Source organism: Excalfactoria chinensis, chromosome Z (assembly GCF_039878825.1).
Source record: "Excalfactoria chinensis isolate bCotChi1 chromosome Z, bCotChi1.hap2, whole genome shotgun sequence".
NCBI classification, from domain to species: Eukaryota; Metazoa; Chordata; class Aves; order Galliformes; family Phasianidae; genus Excalfactoria; species Excalfactoria chinensis.
The window spans coordinates 51409241-51430561 of NC_092857.1; the positions used below are offsets into that span (position 1 = coordinate 51409241).

Below are 21321 nucleotides of genomic sequence, written 5' to 3' on the forward strand. Positions count from 1 at the left end.
CTCAGTACCCGATTACTCCAATAAACCACGCACAAAGGGCCCACCCCGCTGCAATCCAAACCAAGCACCAGGTCGGGCGCGTCGGGAGCCGGCAGCTGCTTCCCTCCGCGAGACACAGGGCCGGGGCGAGCTGCGCTCCGTGGGGCTGGGGGAGGGCCCGCGCTTTCGGGGCCCAGCGGTGCTCGGCTGCCCCCGGGGCAGCCCGGCCGGCGTCGCGGCGCCGCGGCGCGGGAGTAGCTCCGGGTGCCCGCCCGGGCGGGGCGGGGCGGGGCCGGACCAGAGCCGACCGGGCCGGGGCCCGGCGCGTCCCGCCCCGTGGGGGTGAGCGGCGGGCGGGGGCAGCGCGGTCGCCGCCGCCGGGGCGCAGCTGCCCGCCCGCCGCCGGGCGCTGTGTGCGCACACGGTCTGCGTTGCCTTGCAGCCCTCCTGCCGCCGGCGCAGGGCGCACGGACACTCAGGCACACGCGCGGACACGGCCCGTGCTGCCGAGCTGCCCGCCTCGCCGGGGGTGGCTGTGCTCCGCGGGGTTCCACGCTCTGCCCTGCGCTGCCCGCGGATCCCCCGCAGGGCCGATGGGGAATAGTGGGAGGATGCGCCTTAGCCGCGTCTGCTGCGTCTTCTACCAGCTGTGCGTGCTGTCTAGCGGGCTGGCCGCAGGTAAGTGCCATCCCCCATCCCCCGTATCCACTGCCCGCTGCGTGCGGGAGACGGCGGTGCTCAGGCGCAGTGCTGCCAACTCGGTGCTGTTTTCCGAGCGTATATGGGGTGGGTGCGTGCGTACAGCTACCCCTTGTCTCTGGTTGTTGAGGCTCTGTGTATGCGCGTATATATAAACACAGAGTGGCATTGTGCTGTGATTCTTACGTGAATTACATTAGTTACTTTGTGATACGGTGTGAGTGCTGTGCGCTGGGATCGCCAGTGATGGTAACCCGATGTCGTGGTAGTGATGGGGATGCAGTGTGCACGGCTGCCAGCGGTGCGTCCGTTCAGCAGAGTGCCGCCGGGAGGGCGCGTGCATTTGGCTGCGCTTTTGGAATCACTGGGTTTTGCAAAATGTGCTAAGGATAAGGCTGAAATTTTCAAAGTGGTGTTTTTTTCTTTTTTCTTTTTTCTTTTTTCTTTTTCTTTATTTTATTTCATTTTATTTTTTTCCAGTTATTCAGGGTTTCGCTGTTACAGTGTATATATGCTTAAGCTGCATAAGAAGTTGCCGATTTTTTTTGTCTAAATGAAAGTTTTGTACAACTCCCTACATGGAGGCGACAGTCGAGAAGAGGAACGCCCCCGGCGCTGCGGGCAGACCGGGAGCGCGGTCCGCCCAGAGCCGAGCGGCACGGAGACCTCTGGCGGTGCCCCCCCGCCCCACCTGAGGGCAGACAGAGGGGCTCAGTGGCGCCCGCCGTGTCCCGGGGCTGGGGGCCCGAGGGAGTGAACCGCGGGCTTCTGTCCGGAACCGTGGGGTGCTCGCTCACGCACAGCCTTTACTGCCTTCCCGCAGGTCTCCATGCTTCAGTGGACTCTGAGGAGTGGGAGATCGTCTTCCCCGCGCTCTGGAGCCGGGGCCAGCAGGAACCTGCGGGCGGGAGCGGCGGCGGGGGCGGCGGCAGCGCCGAGCCCGGCTGCGGGAACCGGAGCAGCGCGCCCAGTGCACCCGCGGCACCCGGCCCGGCGACGGGCAGCTCCCGGGAGGTGCGCTCCGTCTCCTCCTCGGTGGAGAGTCCGGCGCAGGCCGCAGGGGAGGCGGCCGAGGAGGAGGACACCGAAGATGAGTACGAGTCTCAGGAGTTTTACCACTGGCCCCCCCTGCCTCAGGGCTCTGGTGCCGCCCCGCAGCTGCCAGAAACACTTTCTCCCCCGCCACCGCCTCTGGCTGAGGATGGAGACGAAGTGTTGCTGAGGATCCCGGCCTTTACCCGGGAGCTCTATTTGCTGCTCAAGAGGGACAGCCGCTTCCTGGCTCCTGGCTTTGCCGTAGAGGAACGACTCGGGAGTGACAGCAAGAGCTCACAGGGTACTACACAAGGGCAGCCTGAGAGAGCTTGTTACTACAGTGGTGCTGTGCTTCGCTACCCAGGCTCCTTCGCCTCCTTGAGCACCTGTGGTGGACTGGTAAGATGACCTTGCATGTAGGGGCAGCACCAAGGTCTCCATCCCAGGACCATCTTCATCTGCCACTTCTCACTTCATTCCTTACCTGAGGTCTTCCTGGGTCCTGCCTGTTATCCCAGTTTTTAACCACTTAGCTATTAATCATCAGTTTTTAGACCCATTCATAATTTTTATCAAATCTTACCTCCAGATTCACTTATTCTCTCAGTTCTGTACTCTTTCCTCTTGAATCTTTTATACGATCCTCTGCCACTCTTACTTCATCTTTTCTCACCTGTCACTAATCTTACGTTGGTCTTCTGTGTGTTCTTGTAGTTTCCTGCCATGCTCAGTCATATTCCTTTTTCTCGATATTCCCATCTCTTCTCCAAATCCTTTTGTATAACCCTTTCGTTCTTCATTTTCATATTGAAGTTATTCTAATTTTTGTCCTTCTACTTTCCTTTTGCATCTCAGATTTCAGGCTTTTCTGTCTTCTGTACATCTACGAGTATCTTATGTCTCCCTTCTTGCCTTCATTCTTCTTTTTTTTCGTTCATTCCTCTCATTTCTTAGTCTTTTTTGCTCTAACCCACAGTTTTTTTCTAAACATGATACCTGTAGTCACTTGAATATGTTACTCCATACCCTTCTTCACTTTCATTTCCTTCATAGAAATACACCATGGGTAAGTTCTCAACAGAAATATCAAAAGTCAGATCTCTTCTTGAATAGTTTTTTCTTTGGGACAATTTGACTTTTTGTCACCTATTTCATAAAAAATTTCACCTGCTATAACTTGTTAGGTCACTCCTGATTTTTACCATGTAATGACCATTGGGCACAATGACAGCAGCAGTGGTGATCCAGGCAGCTTCAATCCCAGTATACTTTGAGGTAGATGAAAAGATTTGGAAGCAGCTGGGATGACGTAAAATGATAGCAAGATTTTGAACAAAACTAATTATTATTATTTACCTCATTGTGGGATGTTATAGAGCATCATAAATACATGTGCCTGAAGCACTTGACAAAACAGAATACGAACAGTAATGGCGCTAGAGACTTAACATCATCGTGGCCCTGATTTGTGTGTTTGTTTTTGGTGGCTGGATGTAAATCTCCACAATCACATGGTAGATGCTTTCTGGTATTTCTGAGCTTGAACATCTAACTTGTTCCATTTTTAATTCATGAAGATATACGTGTCTGTGTCTTATTTGCATGGTTGTGGGGTGAGACGGAGTAAAATGTGAGAATTGTTACTGCCTATTCATTTACCTGTTTGGCTTTATTTGAAGCTCAAACCTCAAACTGAAAGTAGTGGAGGGAGAACATATGCAGACTGACACCAAATAAAATATTTGCCTGCACTTCTGCAAGGTGAAACTGCCAAGTTTCACACAGCTCTTAAGTGGTTGGCATCTAATTGTTGACATTTTGTCAGATTTTCCAAAGCAGGGAAGCAAAATTATTTGTGGAGAAAATATTGAAAGTCAACTGTTAAAAAACAATCACATAAAGTTTTTTTTTTTTTTTTTTTTTTTTTTTTTTTTTTTTTTTTTCCCTTTCATTCTGCAAAAGCATTTGACTTCTATGTTCCTTGTTCTTGTTAGAATTCTTTTTTTCCACATTGCATCTGGTAGAACTAGATTGGAGAAAATCTTTGCAAAGAAATTGTTAATAAGAGATATTTATCGCAAATATCTGCTCAGATGTGTATTTGTAAATCTCTCTAGTTTAAAAACTGACACTTATTGTTTGAATAGACTCCAGTGCCTTAAGAGATCCCTTAGTAGTTATTGAAGAAGGCAGACTTTTCCTGGGAGTACAATTTTGCTTTCAGCTTATTGGCAGTCTCAGCATGCATGTACTCAGATCATGTTCCCCATTCAGAAAGCTGCAGTTGTAATATTGATAGTGTTCTGTACATCTCAAACAAGGTTAGAAGCTGTTGTTGATACTGGTGGTCTTGTCATCATCCTCAGTCATGAAGACCTGTTTGCAGTGAAATGGTTGAGAAGCTGTTTTTCCTGAGTGTTTCTGCAATAGGTACAAGTTGAAAAATCGCACAGTGATGCTATGTTAAAGTTGTCATAACAAATCTTCAGTTATTTGTCATCCTTTATTCAGCCATTGCTTTGACTCTACAAATTGCTCTGTTTCCAAGAGTCTTAAAAAAATATCATATGTACATTGCATCCTGCTTCCTTTAGGCCTTCCCCTGCAAAAAGAGCCAAGCAGTATTTCAGACTAAATTTTCTGTTTTAAGATGTAAAGATCCATTGAAACTTAACTCTACAAATATTTTATTGTGGTTACTTCCATTACAGTTCAGTTTCCATTTTATATAGCATGAAGTTTCAAAGAAAATGTAGCATGAATGTTCTAGATACACTCATTTCAAAGCCTTGTGAATTTCATACTACAAAACTTCATACCAAAACTCATTTCCAAGCCTTGTGAACTTTCATACTACACATTTCAAAGCCTTGTGAACTTCGAGTTAGGTTTGCCAGATGGCATGCATCTTGCAAAATCATAACAGTGAGCCACTCAGTATATCTCTTAGCTTTCACTCTTCAGTTTTTCTTTTTGGTGTGAAATATGCTGTTTCTATAGGTAAACAAAACTTCAACCTTACTTTTTGTGCTTTTTAGCTGGTAGCATTTTAGTTAATATGTTTGTTTGCCTGATAGACAACAGCGATTGTGTCACACAGGAGGATGGCTGAAGAACAGTAGAGGCACAGTGAGACCATATGTCACATCCCTGGAATCATTCAAGGCCAGGCTGGATGGGGCTTTGAGCAACCTAGTCTAGAGGGAGATGTCCCTGCCTATAGCAGGGGGTTGGAATTACATGATCTTAACGGTCCATTCCAACCCAAACCATTCTATGATTCTGTGTGGACACGTCATTGGGAAATTTGGCTGTAGGGTGCAGGATCTTCACTAAAATTAAGAGGAGTCCTTATGTAAAATTTCACACCATCCAAAGCAGGATGCCAGTGAGGGTTTTGTCTTCACACGGAGAGGCCTGACATTCCAGAGACATGCAGGAAATTAAAATAAAAGTCTGTACAGGCATCAAACTGGCAGAAAGATAGATAGAAGAATATTCTTATGGATATTTTAGGAATCTTCTCTCTTGAACTTGGGTGTGGATGCATTTTGAATAGTTCACTGCAGTTGGCTCCTCTTATTTCTTGCTTCACAGTTCTTGGGAGCTTCAGTGGCATGATTTTTTCTTGAACTGTTTGTCAAGAGCCAGTGATAATAATAGGGCTTATAACATATTAAATTAATGATGTGAGTGTAGAAGAGAAAAACGAGAGCTATACCCTCAGGTAATTGCTAATCAGATTCTGACTGTCAGCATTGGTTTCATTTGGCAACCTGTCTTCAGAAATGAAGGAAACATAACTGACATTTTCTGATCCAGCTATAAGGCTGGAGATTTGTGTGGACTGTGTATAAACTCTGTCCCTGTGACCTCAGTGTACTCTCAGAGATTACGTGATCCATGGTGCAGCTCTTTACAAGTCCTTGGTAAAACACTCAGAGTTTCTTGCATCCCTTTGTAGCTGAATGGGATTTGCTGAGTTCATTTGGGGATTCTGTGCTGGTGCTGTGGGAAGATTAATATAGAGAGGTTTCCAAAAATTCTCCATCTGTATGCCGACTGCCTTCTTGTTCGTCATTAGCCAAATACCAGGATGCAAGCAGTTCTGCTGATGCCAGTAAGACTGCTGTTTTGGAAGTGATGAACTGCAGAGCCAGACCATTAATTATTTAAAGAGTTGTTTCTATGGCGTGTTTGTGTTTTGCCATAATATCTGAAATAGGAAAAAAAGTGATGCTGAACAGTTGTAACTAGTAATATATATTGAATTGGAGCTGGTGATTCTTTCAGAGCGTATTGTAGCAGAAACTTACTGTAGACTTAGAATTAAGGAATGTGGATGCTGCTTCTTCTCTGCTGCAAGCATGGAAGTTGAAACAGTCTCACTACATTTCCCAGAAGAAAGCAGTTAACACTACAGATGAGTTCTTTATCCCCTGCTATTTCATTTCAGAGAGACATTCAATACCATTTTTTTTTTTTGTTTTTTTCTTCTCAGCAATGAAGTGCTTACGTTAGTACTCAGGGCTAGGAGTTGATGAGCAGGGGTTTCCCCAAGAAATTATTCTTCTCTTACCTCCTTTCGATATTTCTCCCTTTTTCCTGTTCCTTTAGCTGGAGCAATCTTTAATAAACAGACAACAGGTATGAGCAAGGATTTGAACGTGTTTTTTTTCATTCCTGAATCAGTGAGATATATGTGGACAGTTAGGAAATGCAAACAACAGAAAATGTTAGAGGAGGGACAAGAAAATGCAGCTCTTTGCAGGTATGCTGTTCACTGAGATGCTTTTCTGGTAATAGAACTTGCATGGAGATCTGTCCAAAGAGACAGCATTGCTGACAGGTTTAATTTGCAGGGCAGAAGCTCTGAAATTAGTCTGTGTGTTTCGATAATTTCACTAGATGATAAGTATGCAAAGTGGATCATGGTCTATCTACCAGTTCTGTAAATGTCTTTTGAAGAGTTAGGGTCAAATGCTACTTACAGTGGAATTTAATGTGAGACTTGAGTGGGATTAAGTCACATTGCATCTCCAATCCACTTCAATGGAGGGCTTTTTCTAGGAAAGCGTACGATGCTTTTTAGGTTTTTGACAGCTATACTGTCAGTTGCAATTCTGCGAGTAGCTGAAAAGAATGGATGCCTGTAGTTATTCATCATGATGGGATGTGCCAGGTATCACTGGATAATAGTGTTTTAGCAAGTAGTTTGGTCAGTAATGCCTGACCTTACAATAAAATTAAAATAAATCAGGATGTGAAAAAAACAGACCTATGTTCCTTCTTTTACTTATGAAATGCGTATGTACTGCTTCACTGAGGTTCAGAAAAATTCCTTAAGCACCATCACAGGAAATTAATTCTCACTTCTGACAAACATTATGTTTTGAAGGTGCATTCGTTGTATCTTCAATGGTACCCATAGAGTTATGGATGTTTGTGTTCCTCAGGTCATCGCTGACAGTAGGAAGGACATTGTTTCCCTTCTGAACCATCCACTGAAGAACTGCGTGTAGAGCAATTGCCAATAAAGTCTGAGGGAAGAAATTTGTTGAATACTTCAGCCTTCTCCTTGTCTACCATTACTTGCCTGTATTGCTTACTGGGGGATCAAGGGGAGGGGGTGGATAGGGTATGCCTTCTTGTACTTTCCTTGTTTCGTTTATGTACCTGTAGAAACCTTTCTTGTTCTTTGCACCCCTTGCCAAGGCCAATTCCAGTTAGGCCTTTGCCTTCCTGACCCTATCCCTATCCTGCCTAGAAGCATCTCTGTACTCCTCCCAGGGTACCTTTCCCTGCTTCCAAAGGCTGTTCTTCTTCCTCTCAAGTTTGAACAGCAGGTCCTGGGTTAGGCATGCTGATCTCTTTGCCTTCCTTTCTTGACTTCCTACACCTAGGGAAGAAGAGCTCATGTGCACTAAGGAAAGTTTCTTTAAACCAGCTTTGTTTTACTCCCTTGTCTTTGAGGGCAGTTTCCCCAAGGGATTTGTTGACTAGCTGCATAAAGAGCTGAAAGTTGGCTTTCCTAAAATTTAATGTCCAGGAGTGCTGAGGATATTGTTTGATGTAGTAGCCAAGCAAATCTCAGTGATGTCTGAAAAGTCATGGTGGTCGAGTCCCTAATGACTGCAAAAAAGGCAACGTCACATCCATTTTTAAGGATAGAAAGAGTAGCTCAGGGAACTACTGATGAGACAGCCTTACCTTTTCAGCCAAGGAAGATCATGGAACAGATCCTCCTGGAAACTATGCTAAGGAATATGGAAGGCTGGGATAGGAGACAGCCCATGTGACCTTGCCAAGGGCAGGTCCTGTTTGACCTACTGAGTGCCCGTCTATGATGTTATAAGTTCATCAGCAGACAAGGGAAGAGCCATTGATATCATGTATCTAGACTTAAGTAAGGCCTTTGAAATGATTTGAGATGATCTCACAAAACATCCTTCTCTGTAAATCAGGGTAGAGCATTTGATGTATGAGGAATGGATTGCAAGATTGCACCCACAGGGTAGTGATAAGTGGCTCAGTGTGGGGATGGAGGTAAGGGGAGGTAATTCTGCCCCACTGCTCTTTGTTGGTGTGATCTTGCCTGGAGTACTGCATCCATATATGAAGTTCTCAGTACAGGAGAGACACGGACCAGTTGGAAGGGACTGCAAAAGTGATCTGAGGGATGGAACAGCTCCTGTATGAGAATGGGCTGAGAGAGTTGGGTCTGTTCAGTCTAGAGGAAGGAAGTCTTCAGGAGACCTGATAGCAGCCTTTCAGTATCTAAAGAGGGCATATAAGAAAGAAGAGGACAGACTCTTTAGCAGGGAAATAGTTTCAAAAGAGAGGGGATTTTGACTGGACATAAGGAAGAAGTTTTTTATTCTAAGAGTAGTGAAACTCTGAAACAGGTTGCCCAGAGAGGTGTTGAATGTTCCGTCTCTGGAAGCATTTGAGGCTATTCTGAACGGGTCTTTTAGCATCCTGATCTAGCTTTGAGTGGCTCTGTTCATTGCAGGGGAGTTAGACTAGATGGTCTTTGGAGGTCCCTTCCAACTCAACGATTCTATGATTCTATGATCCAAATTTGTGGTATTAATTTATACTAGCAGAATGAAACATGAGGGGTGAGAAACACTGTAGATGTTCAATACACTATGACAAGACCTTTAAATTCAAAGCACTTAATAGAGTTTCCACAAAGCAGGAGATTTTATTTTTTTATACCCATCAACTCAGAGTAGTCTGACACTGGAGATTATGTCAGTATAAGCAGAATGAAATTGTACTAGAACAGTAGAAATGAAATAAAATCTGTGAGTAATTACTGATATTTTTTTCTGATTTTTTTATTTTTATTTTTTTTTCAGATACCTACTTAAAATGCTAAAATATTATTACTTAGGATACAGTCTGTCTGGTGTTGCACTGTGAGTTTTTTAAGGAAAATAAACTTTGCGGAGAGGTCAGAAATAAATTTATGAATGAGGGTACTCGGTGATTATCTTTAATGGAGAAGTTGCAGGTTCACAAAGCTTTGCTTGGTTACCTTCAGCTGATGTCGTATTGTGTTTTAAGTATCTTTAAACAGGCAATCTCAAATTTATCATTAGTATCAATGGATGGACTAAGAATGGCATGAGTGAAAATGTCAGTCCTGAATGGAAAGCAATTCTGATCCACTTCAAAAGTAGCTTTCTTGAAAAAACAACAAAACAACCCAGAAACAACCATGGGAAAACCAGATGTTAGACCAAAATTGGGCTTTGCACTTTTTGCATTTGACAGAACAGGTGAAGTATGATGGTGCTCCAAGAACAATGCCCTTACTTTCAATGTACAGGTTTAATCTAATTCAGGTTTGCTTCAGCCGGAGGTATGTGGCAGTTTGACCATTGGAAAAGGAAGAGAAGAGAGAAGAGCAGCCAGACTTCTTGGAATTCTGGTCTTCAATGTGGCAGTGCAAACAGGTTCTTCATGTGAGGGTGTTTTGGAATAGTTAGACACATGTCTATCTTCCTGCAGGACAGCTTTACCTGTTTGTGTTTGTTCTGTTATATTTAAATCTCCCCATTCTAATCTCACCTTGAATACCTAATAAAACATAAATGAAAACAGAGTAGAGAAGCCATTAGTAATTAAAATTTAGGCTATGACTGCAATCATCTGGAATAACCGGAATATGATTTCAATCAGAACACTGTTTATAAGCATTGCTTTATCTTGTCTGAGAGGCAAGTTAATTGAAAATAAGGCAATTAAATATAGTTCAATTTTTTTTTTTCATGAAGAAAATGTTCAGTTAGTGTCATGAAGAAATGTAAAACAACAAAGATCTGTGTAAAGAGAAAAGGCTAAAACCTTTTGTTTTTATTTTCATTCTTGAATTCTGATGTTGCAGTCTGCTACTCTTCATCTTTACCTTCCTGGATGAAATAGCATTTTGCTGGAATTATATTTTCTATATCTGAGACTCTTCTTAACTGAAAATAAGGATAAATCTTTTAAACATAGGAATAACAGTGTTAGTATAGAGCAGCAAGGTTTAGAAAATCAGTTTTGATTTAGGCCATGACTGCATTTGAGCTATAATGATCTCTGTTTTCTTTAGTATTAAGTATGGTGGCATGCTATATGATATCTTGGGCCAAGATACTGCAGACCATTTGGTAATGATTCCTTTATCCTTCGAAGATCTCTTCTATAATCGTGTAATCATTCATTTCTGAGACAGGTTGGATTTGTGATTCCAATCCTGCTTATAATAGCCAGCTGTTCTCTACAGGTGCTTAGTTTCAGTATTAAATACATCATTTGTAGTATATTTCCAAGACAGAAAAGAAGAACATGCTATCTCCAGTGCAGCCTTATGTTAAAATTATGAGTCTTCTGAGATCTCTACTCTTAATTAAAAAAAAAAACAACAATTATCGAGGTGATTTGGCAAGGCATAGTAGTGAAATGTTGCATCAGAATAAGTGGATAAGTCCTTTAATTAAACAAGTAATTTGACCCTATAATTTGATTGTAACTGCTTTGAAAGGAAAAAGGAGAATGACACTGCACTGAGCCTCTCTCAGCTTCAACTTTTAAGGCTAGAAAAATAGGCATTTTCTTCAAGTATTTCATTACTGTTTATCCATATCTTGTTACCCATACCAATTGTTCATTCTGTAGCAAATATATCAGGACTTTTAAAGTGAACATATATTCTCTATGTCTCAGCAGTTGTTATTTTATGTTTTTAAAGTGGTATTTTTCTTTTTTAAAAAAGTCCTTTAACTTACAAGACTGGAAATTTGTTTTTGTAGATTATGATAGATTGTGATGGAAAAAAAATGGGAATATCTAAGGTGTAGCACTATAAAAAAAGAGAGTCATTGTGGGGTTCCTGATAGCTGAGGATATATGAGTATCATTTTGTGAAAACATAGAGATAGGAGTGGGACATAGTGTGGGAGTGATGCACACTTCTCTTTGTTATGGGATAACACATTGCTTGTGTGACCATCATCATCTCACTGATGGCTTCAGTGACAGTTTTGAGGATTGGTTGATTGCTCCTTGTTTAGCAGGAGCAGCAGTGTAGTGGAAGCAGTGTGAAGAATTCTGAGTGTGTGCGTTTGTGTGTTATATTGCATATCCGAACTGTAGTTTGTCAAACTTTTATAAGTTAATAGCGCATGATATTTATATTAGATTGAAAATCAGGTGCTGCTTTAGCAGTTCAGTTAAAATTTGTTGGAAGCCTGTGGTATGAATGATTTTCATTGGTCTGCAAGTACTTTGGTCTGAGTTATTTTCTGAATAAGTTTTGCATCCAAAAATGTAGAAATGTGCCTAAAACTGGCTTGTGAAGTGATTTAGTTTCTGCGGATTATTCTCCAACAACTGGATATGCTTGTTTTATGATCTCAGCTGTGCTACCTTAAGTTCTCATTAGATGTCAGAAGTTTAACTGGGTCAAGTCAGGTCAAGCTTATTTTGATAGTGTGTCAAGGAAAATAAACATATTTTATGCATTTGATGTTGTTAATTCAGCTGGGAACAAGTCTTCTATGATTAAATACCCTCTCATGTTCTCTAGATTTGTGGGGTGCTGGCTGGAAGCAGTGTCCAAGTAATGGCTAGGGCCATCTTTTATATAAAATGTTAAGCTGTGCTTCAGCTCTGCTCAACCTCCTTGGTGCTCTTTTTGTCATTGTGAGCACGGATTAATATGATAATCAAGTTATAAACTTGGAGACTCAGGTGTAGCTCTGCTTCTTATATGAAGTGATTTGCTTCTCTTGTAAAGATTTGGAATGGGAAAAAATGGACTGTGTAAGGGATAAGAAAAGCAGAATGTCTGTTATTCTGAGATACAAAAGTGGGTGAAGGATGAATTCTCGCTCTTAGTGTTTGTAGAGAGAACAAAGCTAGGTTGTTCAAATACTGTTAGGACAATGTTTAATTGTGGTTTTGCTGATTACTCTGTAATTTACTCTTAATGCACAAATCTGAATCTTACATTTCTGTTATAAACTCTAACTCTTCTAACATTACTGAAGCATTTTATTTTAAATCTTCCAAGCTTGTGGTCAGTTTGGGGTCCTAAAGTGGATAGAGGATTTCTTTTGTCCCTCTGTGACAGATGGACCTCGCCTCAAATGTTTGTGAAGTGACCTATGAGGGGAGTGAGGGTGTAAAACCCTGCTAACTGCTTGCAATCTGACGCAAGTTCTCTAGATTTATAAAAGAGAAAAAAGCCGTTTTTCAAAATGCAATTTCCATTTGATTAAAATGATAATCATTGGAAAACTTTCTTTCTTTTATGAGCGTGCTGGAACTTCAGTTTATAAGTGATTTAAAAATTATTGTTATTATTTTTTTTGCCCACAGAGGAGAAGGAGAACCTAAGCTAATAACTATGAAACAACAAACTACTTGAAGTTTGAAAGAACTTTAGATATGGATTTTGGTTAGGAGTGAAATAATAGAGTTAAATGACTTCTATATACTTTTAACTTTGTTAATCATGATATTCCAGTGTATTTCTCTTAAAGCCACCAGTTCTGGATTCATGTAATTCTAGACAGATATATAAAAAGCCTAAGTTTTTTTTTTCTTTGTTTTGTTTTTTTTTCCCAATTCCCCCCATCTATATTGTAGATGGAATAAATGGGCTTGCTGAATTGTAGTTCTATGCTCATACATGTAATTTATTTTCTTGACTTGAACTGATGTATTTCACAGTTTGTAGTTTTTGAGAAATTGTAGATTTAAATGAAAGTAAGTTTTGTGATGCGTTGCATTAAACAAAGTAGTCTTTGAATACATTTCAATCTCACTCCCACAGGAAAAACAAAATAATGGAGTTGTGGATAGGTATTCCATTAAGGATTAGGAGAGATTAAATTTTTTATAGGCAGCCATGGTGAATTTTGGAGATACGCCATATCCTTCTGTGTCTACAGTGAAAGCACATGAACAATAGTTGCTCATCGGTATTCATTATGTGAATGCTTTATACCCATTAGTCAATTTAAATATGGATATAACATGCCCTTTTCTTTTTGCTACTAGGCTAGGAGTTGGATTGGTTAGGTACACAGTTGCTGGTATTTTCCATTTACATCTTCTGCATGGTGCTTGGTGTGGAAAGTTTTGTGCTTATTCTTTTCACACAATTACATTTTTACCTGCTTAAAATATCATTTCTGTGTCTAAAATATCATTTCAGGCTTGTGCTGAAGAAATGGGGCTGATGCTGTTTCATTAGCTGAAGATAAAACAGTTTGATTCATACTGCAGAAGAGTGGTTTCTAGTCTTACCAAAAGAACTCATATTGTGCCTAAGTAATCCAAAGGATTATATCTTTACCAGTACTGAGTCTTTAATTGCAAAGATTTTTCCAAATGCGATAGCTTTCCCTGTTTATTTTTATTTATTTATTTTTCTCTAGGACTAGTCATATTTAACTCTGCAAAGGGTCCTTATGACACAAAATTAATTATTTCAAAGATGTTGTTATATCATATATGATCTGGAATATGTTTACAGAAAAGTCATCAGATGATAAATGATCTGGAGTATGACTAAGCCACTTCACTGTAAACAATTTTTAACTCAGCACATATGCAATACAGCTTAAAAGTCTTTGCTTACTTTGGGCAACGTTTGTGAGCTAAAGATAGCTGTTTTGTCAGTTTAGCTTAATAGAAAACCTTTATGGCTTTTTAGCCTTTCCTTGGAGTTTTTGTTTCTTCTGAAATAGAAACAAAACAATTTAGAAGATCAGAACACTTTCAGAATCTGAATGTCTGGAATAATCAGTTCTGTGATTAAAAAAAAAAAAAAGAAAAGAAAAGGAGTAGGAGCTACAGAATGAAGAAAAAAATGGTCAGAGAGATGATTTGGTCAGTGGGGATTTATTATATGGTGGGTTGGCAGAGTAGGTGATATTTTCTTTTGTGATCTAATCAAACTTGCTAGGTATTTAAGCTTGAAAGTAACGGTTTTGTTTTCATTATGATTACAAACTGTGCCTTGTATGCAATTCTGGATGTTGTGCATATTTTCATAGCTACACCAGTGATTAAGTCTGGCTTGACAATAGGCATCTTAATATATTTCTGGTTCTATTAGTCAATGCTTACATAGTTATCCTGAACAAAAACAATAGCTTTGGAATTTAAGTTAGTTTAAGTAATTTTCTTCCGTGTCTCTTCTATGTCATAATGATAGTATTGGTGGACAAGTATGTCATCTACCCTGACTTGTGTAAAGCTTATGATATGGTCCCACATAGCATCCTTGTCTCTAAACTGGAGGGACATGGGTTTGAAGGGTGGACAACTCAGTTAATAATGTCCTGACTGGATGACCATATCTGAAGGGTTTCGACCAGTGGCTCAGTGTCTAGGTGGGGATCAGCGACAGGTGATATTCTTTATGGGTTCTTAACTGGAATAGATTCTGTTTAATATCTTAATTGATGACATAGACAGTGGGTGCTCAAACGCGCCCTCAGCGAGTTCACAGGCAACTGTGAACAGTGAACAGCTCAGTGGTGCAGCTGATGCCTCAGAGGTACAAACCTCATGAAGTCCAACAAAGTCCAGTACACCTGGACTGGAGCAATCCTGGACATGACTATGGAGTGGATGATGAGTGGGTTGAAAGCAGATCTGCATAGAAGGACCTGGGAGTTCTGGTGGATTCTGGTGGATGACAAGCTCCATGAGCAACCAGTGTGCACTTGCAGTCTAGAAAGTCAACTGGGCTGCCTCTAAAGAGAAGTGACCAGAAGGGTGTGGGAGAAGACTGTCCCCTTGTTTTCTACCCTCATGATGCCCCACCAGAAGTACTGCATTCAGTGCATTCCACATGATAAGAAGGGCAGGGACCTGTTTGAGCAGTTCCAGAGAAAGATGACAAAGGTGATGAGAGGGCTGGAGTAACTCTCCTATGAAGACAGGTATAGGAAGCAGGGCTTGTTCAGCCTGGAGAAGGCTCCAGGGAGAGTTTATAGTGGCCTTCCAGTACCTAAAATTGATTTACAAGAAAGATGAGATTCTCTGCTAGGGTAAGTAGATACATTACATTTTAGGAGGAAGATGGTGAAGCACTGGGAAGGGTTGCCCAGTGAAACTGTGGATTCTCCATCCTTGGAGATGTTTAAGGCCAGGTTGAAGGGGGTTTTGAGCAACTTGGTGAAAAGTGTCTCTGCCCATGGCAGGGGTTTGGCTCTACCCAAACCATTCTATGATTCTGTGAGCCCAGTGCCTTCTGAAAACAGGTTTTAAATATGATAATCCTATGAATGTAATGTAAAAACTTCATGATTTAACAATGGCTTGTTAATCCAAATGGATTAGAAATGCTATCTGGATTATAAAATTTAATACAAAATGCAGTAGACTTTCTATGCCTCATGAACTTTGAGTCGTGGATAAGGAAAACAAACAAACACATTTCTTAGTTTTTTTTTTAATTATTATTATTATTATTTATTATTATTTGTATGTATGAATCCTTAGGTACTAATAATTTTAAATGTATACTTTTAATGATGTATCTATGGAATACTTTTTGTCAGTGAAAATGTAACAGTGTATTTGAAAGTAAATGGAATTTCATGTACTGTGAACTCAAAATGCAGTTTGTCCTTATACTGTATAGCTCTTCTCTCTCTTCCCTCTTTTTTTTTTCTAATTTTTATTTTATTTATTTATTTATTTTCCACACTTTTCCCTCTGTGTGAGGGAGATAGACATTTGGCAGATAAATAAATATATAGTTGTGAGGAAATACATCTTGTGTATCCCAAATCTGGATAACTGCAGTCCAGTAAAAAATGAATAAAAAGAAGAAAAAGTTAATTTATACAGTAATTTTAGCTGTGTAACACGATAACAGGAAGAAAAGACAGTATTTATGCTTCTGCCAAACATTCTCCATGTATATACATTTACATGTAACTACAGTTGGTTGTTTTGTAGATGTTGCAATGGAAAGCAAGATTTTAAATATGGCTTATGTCAACATTTTAAAATATAGCCACTATTGAAAGTCTGTGGTTAATGTTATTCAGTATATACATATACTCTCTGTAAACTGAATGCTAATTAAGAATACATAAGCACAAATCTCTTGGCCAAATTTATGTTTCAAGTCAGTCACAGAACAAGATTAGAATTGAAAACCTCAGAGAAATGCAGAGGACAAAGTAAATAGAACTGAACTAGAATTTAAAGATCAGGATAGTATTAACTTGGTACAACACAGCAGACAATTAGAAACCCCTTCCATGACAAGTGATGAGGTAGTGATGATAGGCAGTAACGTAGACCAGCTCTTATTACCAGAACGGGGGCAAATCTGTCCCAGGGGCTGAAATTGGCACGCACTCTTGCTGGATTTCATGAAGTTCCTGCTGATAATTATTCATGCACGTATTTCATATATATATGTTGGGTAGCACTGAAATGAATTGATGTAAATGACCTTCACGAGACCTTCTTGTAGTTTAGCTTGAGCAGACAGCTAGGTACCACACAGCCACTTGCTCTCTTGCCCCAGCGAGACAGGACAGAGAACTGGAAAGGAAGGTCAGAAAACACACAGAGTCACACAGAACTGCAGAATCACAGAATCAGGTCCACCACTCCCTCTATGCAACAGGTTTCAGGTGCTAGAAACTGAAGCGGAGGTGAGTGGTGAGATGATGCAGTAACTGCCTAAGAGGGAGCCTAAGGTGAGGCGGTCATCCCCATGCCTTGAGACTTCCTCTGTCAGGAAAGAAAGAAGGGTGGTCGTGGTGGATGACTCCCTTCTCAGAGGAACTGAGCGCCCCATTTTCAGACTGGACCCATGATTTCGGGAAGTGTGCTGCCTTCCTGGGGCCCGGGTCAGGGTCATAACCAGGAAACTCCCAAAGCTGGTTAGGCCCACTGATTATTTCCCACTACTCATAGTTCAGGTGGGTGTTGACGAAATTGCTCAGAGAAGCCTGAGAACTATGAAAAGACATTTCAGAGGCTTAGGGTGTTTAGTTGAAGGAGTGGGAGCTCAAGTGATTTTTTGTTCTATACCTTCAGGGGAAGTGAGGGACACAGAGCAGGCCTGGAAAGTAGCAATGAATAAATGGCACAGAGGCTGGTGTCAAACCAGAAACTTTGGGTTCTTTGACCATAGGGCAGTTTACTTGGCCCCTGGCCTGATGTTTGTCCATGGAACCCTCCTATCTCAAAGAGGGCAATGAATCCTAGCACAGGAGCTAGTGGGCTTATCGAAAGAGCTTTAAACTAGCTATGATGGGAAGGGGACAAAACAGGGCTTACAAGAGATGAGCCTAGGGGAACAGTGCTTGAGCTGCAGTTGAGTCAGATGACTCGGCTGAACTGTATGTACACCAATGCACACAGCATGGGCAACAAACAGGAGGAGCTGGAAGCGATTATGTCTCGGGTGAACTATGACCTAGTTGCATGGTGGAACCGCTCCCATGACTGGAGTGCTGTGGTGGATGGTTACAAGCTCTTCAGAAAGGATAGATGAGGAAGGAGGGGTGGTGGTGTGGCCCTTCGTATTAAAGACTATTCTGATGTTGAAGAGCTTGGGGTTGAGAATGATGAAGTTGAGTGTCTGTGGATAAGGGTCAGTGGGAAGGCCTGCAGGGGCAACATCTTGGTGGGGATCTGTTATAGACCACCTAATCAGGATGAAGAGATGGATGAGGCATTCTATGAACAGCTTGCAGAAGTTGCACATTCGCCAGCATTCGTTCTCTTGGGAGACTTCAATGTCCCTGATATTTGCTGGGAATATAAGATGGTGCAGTGTGTGGAAGATTGCTTCCTTATGTAGCTAGTATGAGAGCCTACCAGGGGTGGTGCCTTGCTAGACCTACTCTTCAGGAACTGGCTAGAGGGCCGTGCCCAGCTGGTAGTGGTTGATGGAGTGAAGTCCAGCTGGTGACCTGTTACAAGTCGTGTCCCCCAGGGGTCAGTACTGGGGCCCATCTTGTTTAATATCTTCATTGGTGACCTAGATGAGGGGATTGAGTAAGTTTGTAGATGACACCAAGTTGGGAGCTGGTGTCAATCTGCTTGCATGTAGGGAGGCCAGAGGGATCTGGATAGGCTGGATTGTTGGGCTGAGGTGAATGGGATGAGGTTCAACGAGTACTGCTCTGAAGTAATCCTTTCCAGCAGATCAGCCCCTAACTTTCACCATTGTGTGCAGTTATTCTTTCCCAGGTGTAGGATTGACTGGAGAGTTGTGTGGAGAGGATCCTTACATCATTCAGCAAGGGCCAGCTCCTAACAGCTTTGTACCATCATCAAACTTGCTGAGGGTGCAGTCTGTCCCTTCATCCAGGGCACTAGTGAAGATGTTAAGCAGCATTGGATCCAGCACCAATCTCTGGGGGACATTGCTAATTACAGTTTCCAATTAGACTGCACCATAGATCTATCTCTCTGAGTTCTGCCAGTCAGTTTTCAGTCCACTTCTCTGTCCATTAATCTATACTGCATCACCTAAGCTTAGCTAGAAGTATGTTAAGAGAGACCATGTCAAAAGCCTCGATAAAAGGTAGACAACATTCACTGATCTCTCTTTATCTACCCAATCAGTCATGACATCTTAGAAGACTACCAGATTGTTCAAGCATGATTTCCCCATTGTGTATCGGTGTCAGCTCCTCCTTTAAAGGCAGTTCAACACAAGCAAAGCAAAAGAAGAAATTCATTCACTCCTTCTCATCAGCAGGTAGATGTTCACCACATCCATGAAAGCAGAGTTCACCATGTTTAACAGTTGCTTGAGAAGATAATTGAGATAATTCAGAATAATATCCTCCCCTCCCTCATTCCACTCATCTTTTATTGCTGAGAAAGAGATTGTATGGATATGCTTCTCATCAGTTTGGGTCAGCAGTCCTGACTCTGTCCATTCCAACTTTTTTGATAACTCCAGCCTCCACACTGAAAGGGCAGTTGGAGAAGCAGAAAAATCCTTGTCTCCGTGTAAACACTGCTCTTTTACTACTAAAATATCAGGGTTCTTTCACCATTATTTTCATAAAAAATCCAGAGCGTAACACCATGCCAGCTACTATGAAGAAAACTAACTGTCCCAGCCAAGACAGACCCTCCTCCTGCTTCAATAAAGATGCCTGGGCTCCTGTTGACCCTTTTTTGTTTGTAGTACAAATCATCATGGGGCACAACAGAATTATGTTATCTGTATTAAGACACAGGTTTTCTTTGCTGCTATCTAGTTTTTAGATAGATGGACTGTGTAGCAAGAATGGCACATTTAGCCTTAGAAGCTTATAATTCATATTATTATTACTCATCTGATGTTATTTGAAAAATTGGAAAATTGCACTTTGAATTGCCTCATGGTAGTAGTTTTCAATGACTTATTATTAAAGATAGTTCAGTTACCCCAAACTGAAATAGATTTAGACTTGTCTTTATGGAGAGAGAGAACAGCATACATTCATCTTGTACGAGGGGCTGTCTGTGTAGGGTAGCAATTGTTTATAAAGGTTTCTGAAGTTATTCCAGATGAAGCCGTATTACGAGCTATAAGGTTTCGCTCAACATGAGAGTCCTATTTACCTTTTAACGTTTATTATTTTGAAATTCAAGTGCAGTAGTGCTTTTGCAATTTTTTTTTTTTTAATTTTTTTTTTTTTTCCTATGTTGAAACTATGCTATGCCTTAATGCAAGACTTAAAAGAGTTTGGGATGTGTTCTGAGTTTTAAAGCATTGAGCCTATTCCAGTGTTTTGACACAACTAATTTGTCTAAAGCAAACTGCAGTCCAACTAGACTTGTTGGAAATTGCTGCCAAAATAGAATGTACAGTGGAGTCCATTTACAATGTGCTATTGAAGCAGTAAATCTGTGAAAAGAATAACATCTGTTTAATTTCAGTAAAACTCTTCATAAAGTTTTTTTGTGTTTTTTTTTTTCTTTTTTTTTTTTTTTTTTTCCCAAAGAATCTATGAAAGCTTATGATGTTGTATAGAACCTGCTGGCACATTATGTAGGACAAACTTAATTTTCACTGCCATATCTAGATAGTAATATGCTGAATGCCTTACAGCATAGGAGAAGAAAGTACTGTCAGAGACTGCCTGACAAGATTAGCTAGACCAAGGAAACTGAGAGGGTGAAAAAAAAGAGTACTTTAAAAAAAAATAGTATGTCAGATGTAACTATGACCTTTAAACAAAAAATTGAAAGTAACAAATGTTAGGAATTATGTTATTTCTAATATTTATGTTACATGTGTGCTCACTGTTCTGTGCTTTCCTAATTTAACTGGAGACTTCATTTTCATGGTATGATTGTTCTGAAGTCCCACTCTCACAAATGTAACCAGCCGCGTGAGGGAGAGGATTCCAGTAATATTTGCCTGGTTTTCACTTTGATCATAAAAAAAGTATTTAGATCACAAATAACATTTATTTTTCTTGATTCACTATTTTCCAAGTGAAAAAAAAAAAAAAAAAAAAAAAAAGGGGGGGGGGGGTTGGCCAGTTTTAAAGTTTTAATCAGGAGGAACACGTTTTTATACAGGAGAAAAGACTGTAGGGCAGCACGTGTGGACCTGACTGTTTTAGTGGTAAATTCAGAGCCAGGAGGCACAGGGCAATTACATAGGCCATAGGCTGGTTGGTGTAGACAGCTTCAAGACTTACTACATTTACATATATTCTCTTAAGACTGATGACTTAACTGGCAGTGATAGGAGGAGGAAATGATTGCATATGTTTGCTGATCACAGAATCATTATGAGCTATCGGGCACAATGTGGGTATGAAAGGAACCTGTAGTTGATCATCTTTATTTAGTGGCAACAGAGAAAATTTATTCTCATTTCACATAGCTATTCTGAAGTGGGAGCTGCAAAGTGACTTCCACTTCTGTTTACTGATGCTCAGAGTAAAGAATTCAGTGGTGGCTACAAGGATAATTATAGCAGTATAAACCTGTTCAATCAAGCAACAATTAAAGGCAAATGTATTTATCTTCACACAGCAGAAACTGTGCTACAGTATGATTGCCTTTTATAAAAACAAAGGAGTGAGTATCAAAGAGTCTGGAAAGCTT

General features: G+C 41.0%; 1 protein-coding gene across 1 annotated transcript in view; it reads left to right on the plus strand.

Annotated features, from left to right (window-relative positions):
• Positions 1-419: 419 nt before the first annotated feature.
• ADAMTS19 (ADAM metallopeptidase with thrombospondin type 1 motif 19) overlaps positions 420-21321 on the plus strand; it is a 116697-nt gene continuing 95795 nt past the window's right edge. Inside the window, exons 1-2 of the mRNA XM_072359679.1 lie at positions 420-657; positions 1502-2112. Of these exons, the coding sequence (XP_072215780.1) occupies positions 573-657; positions 1502-2112 (696 nt within the window). The 5' untranslated portion in view covers positions 420-572. The remainder of the gene's footprint in view (positions 658-1501; positions 2113-21321) is intronic.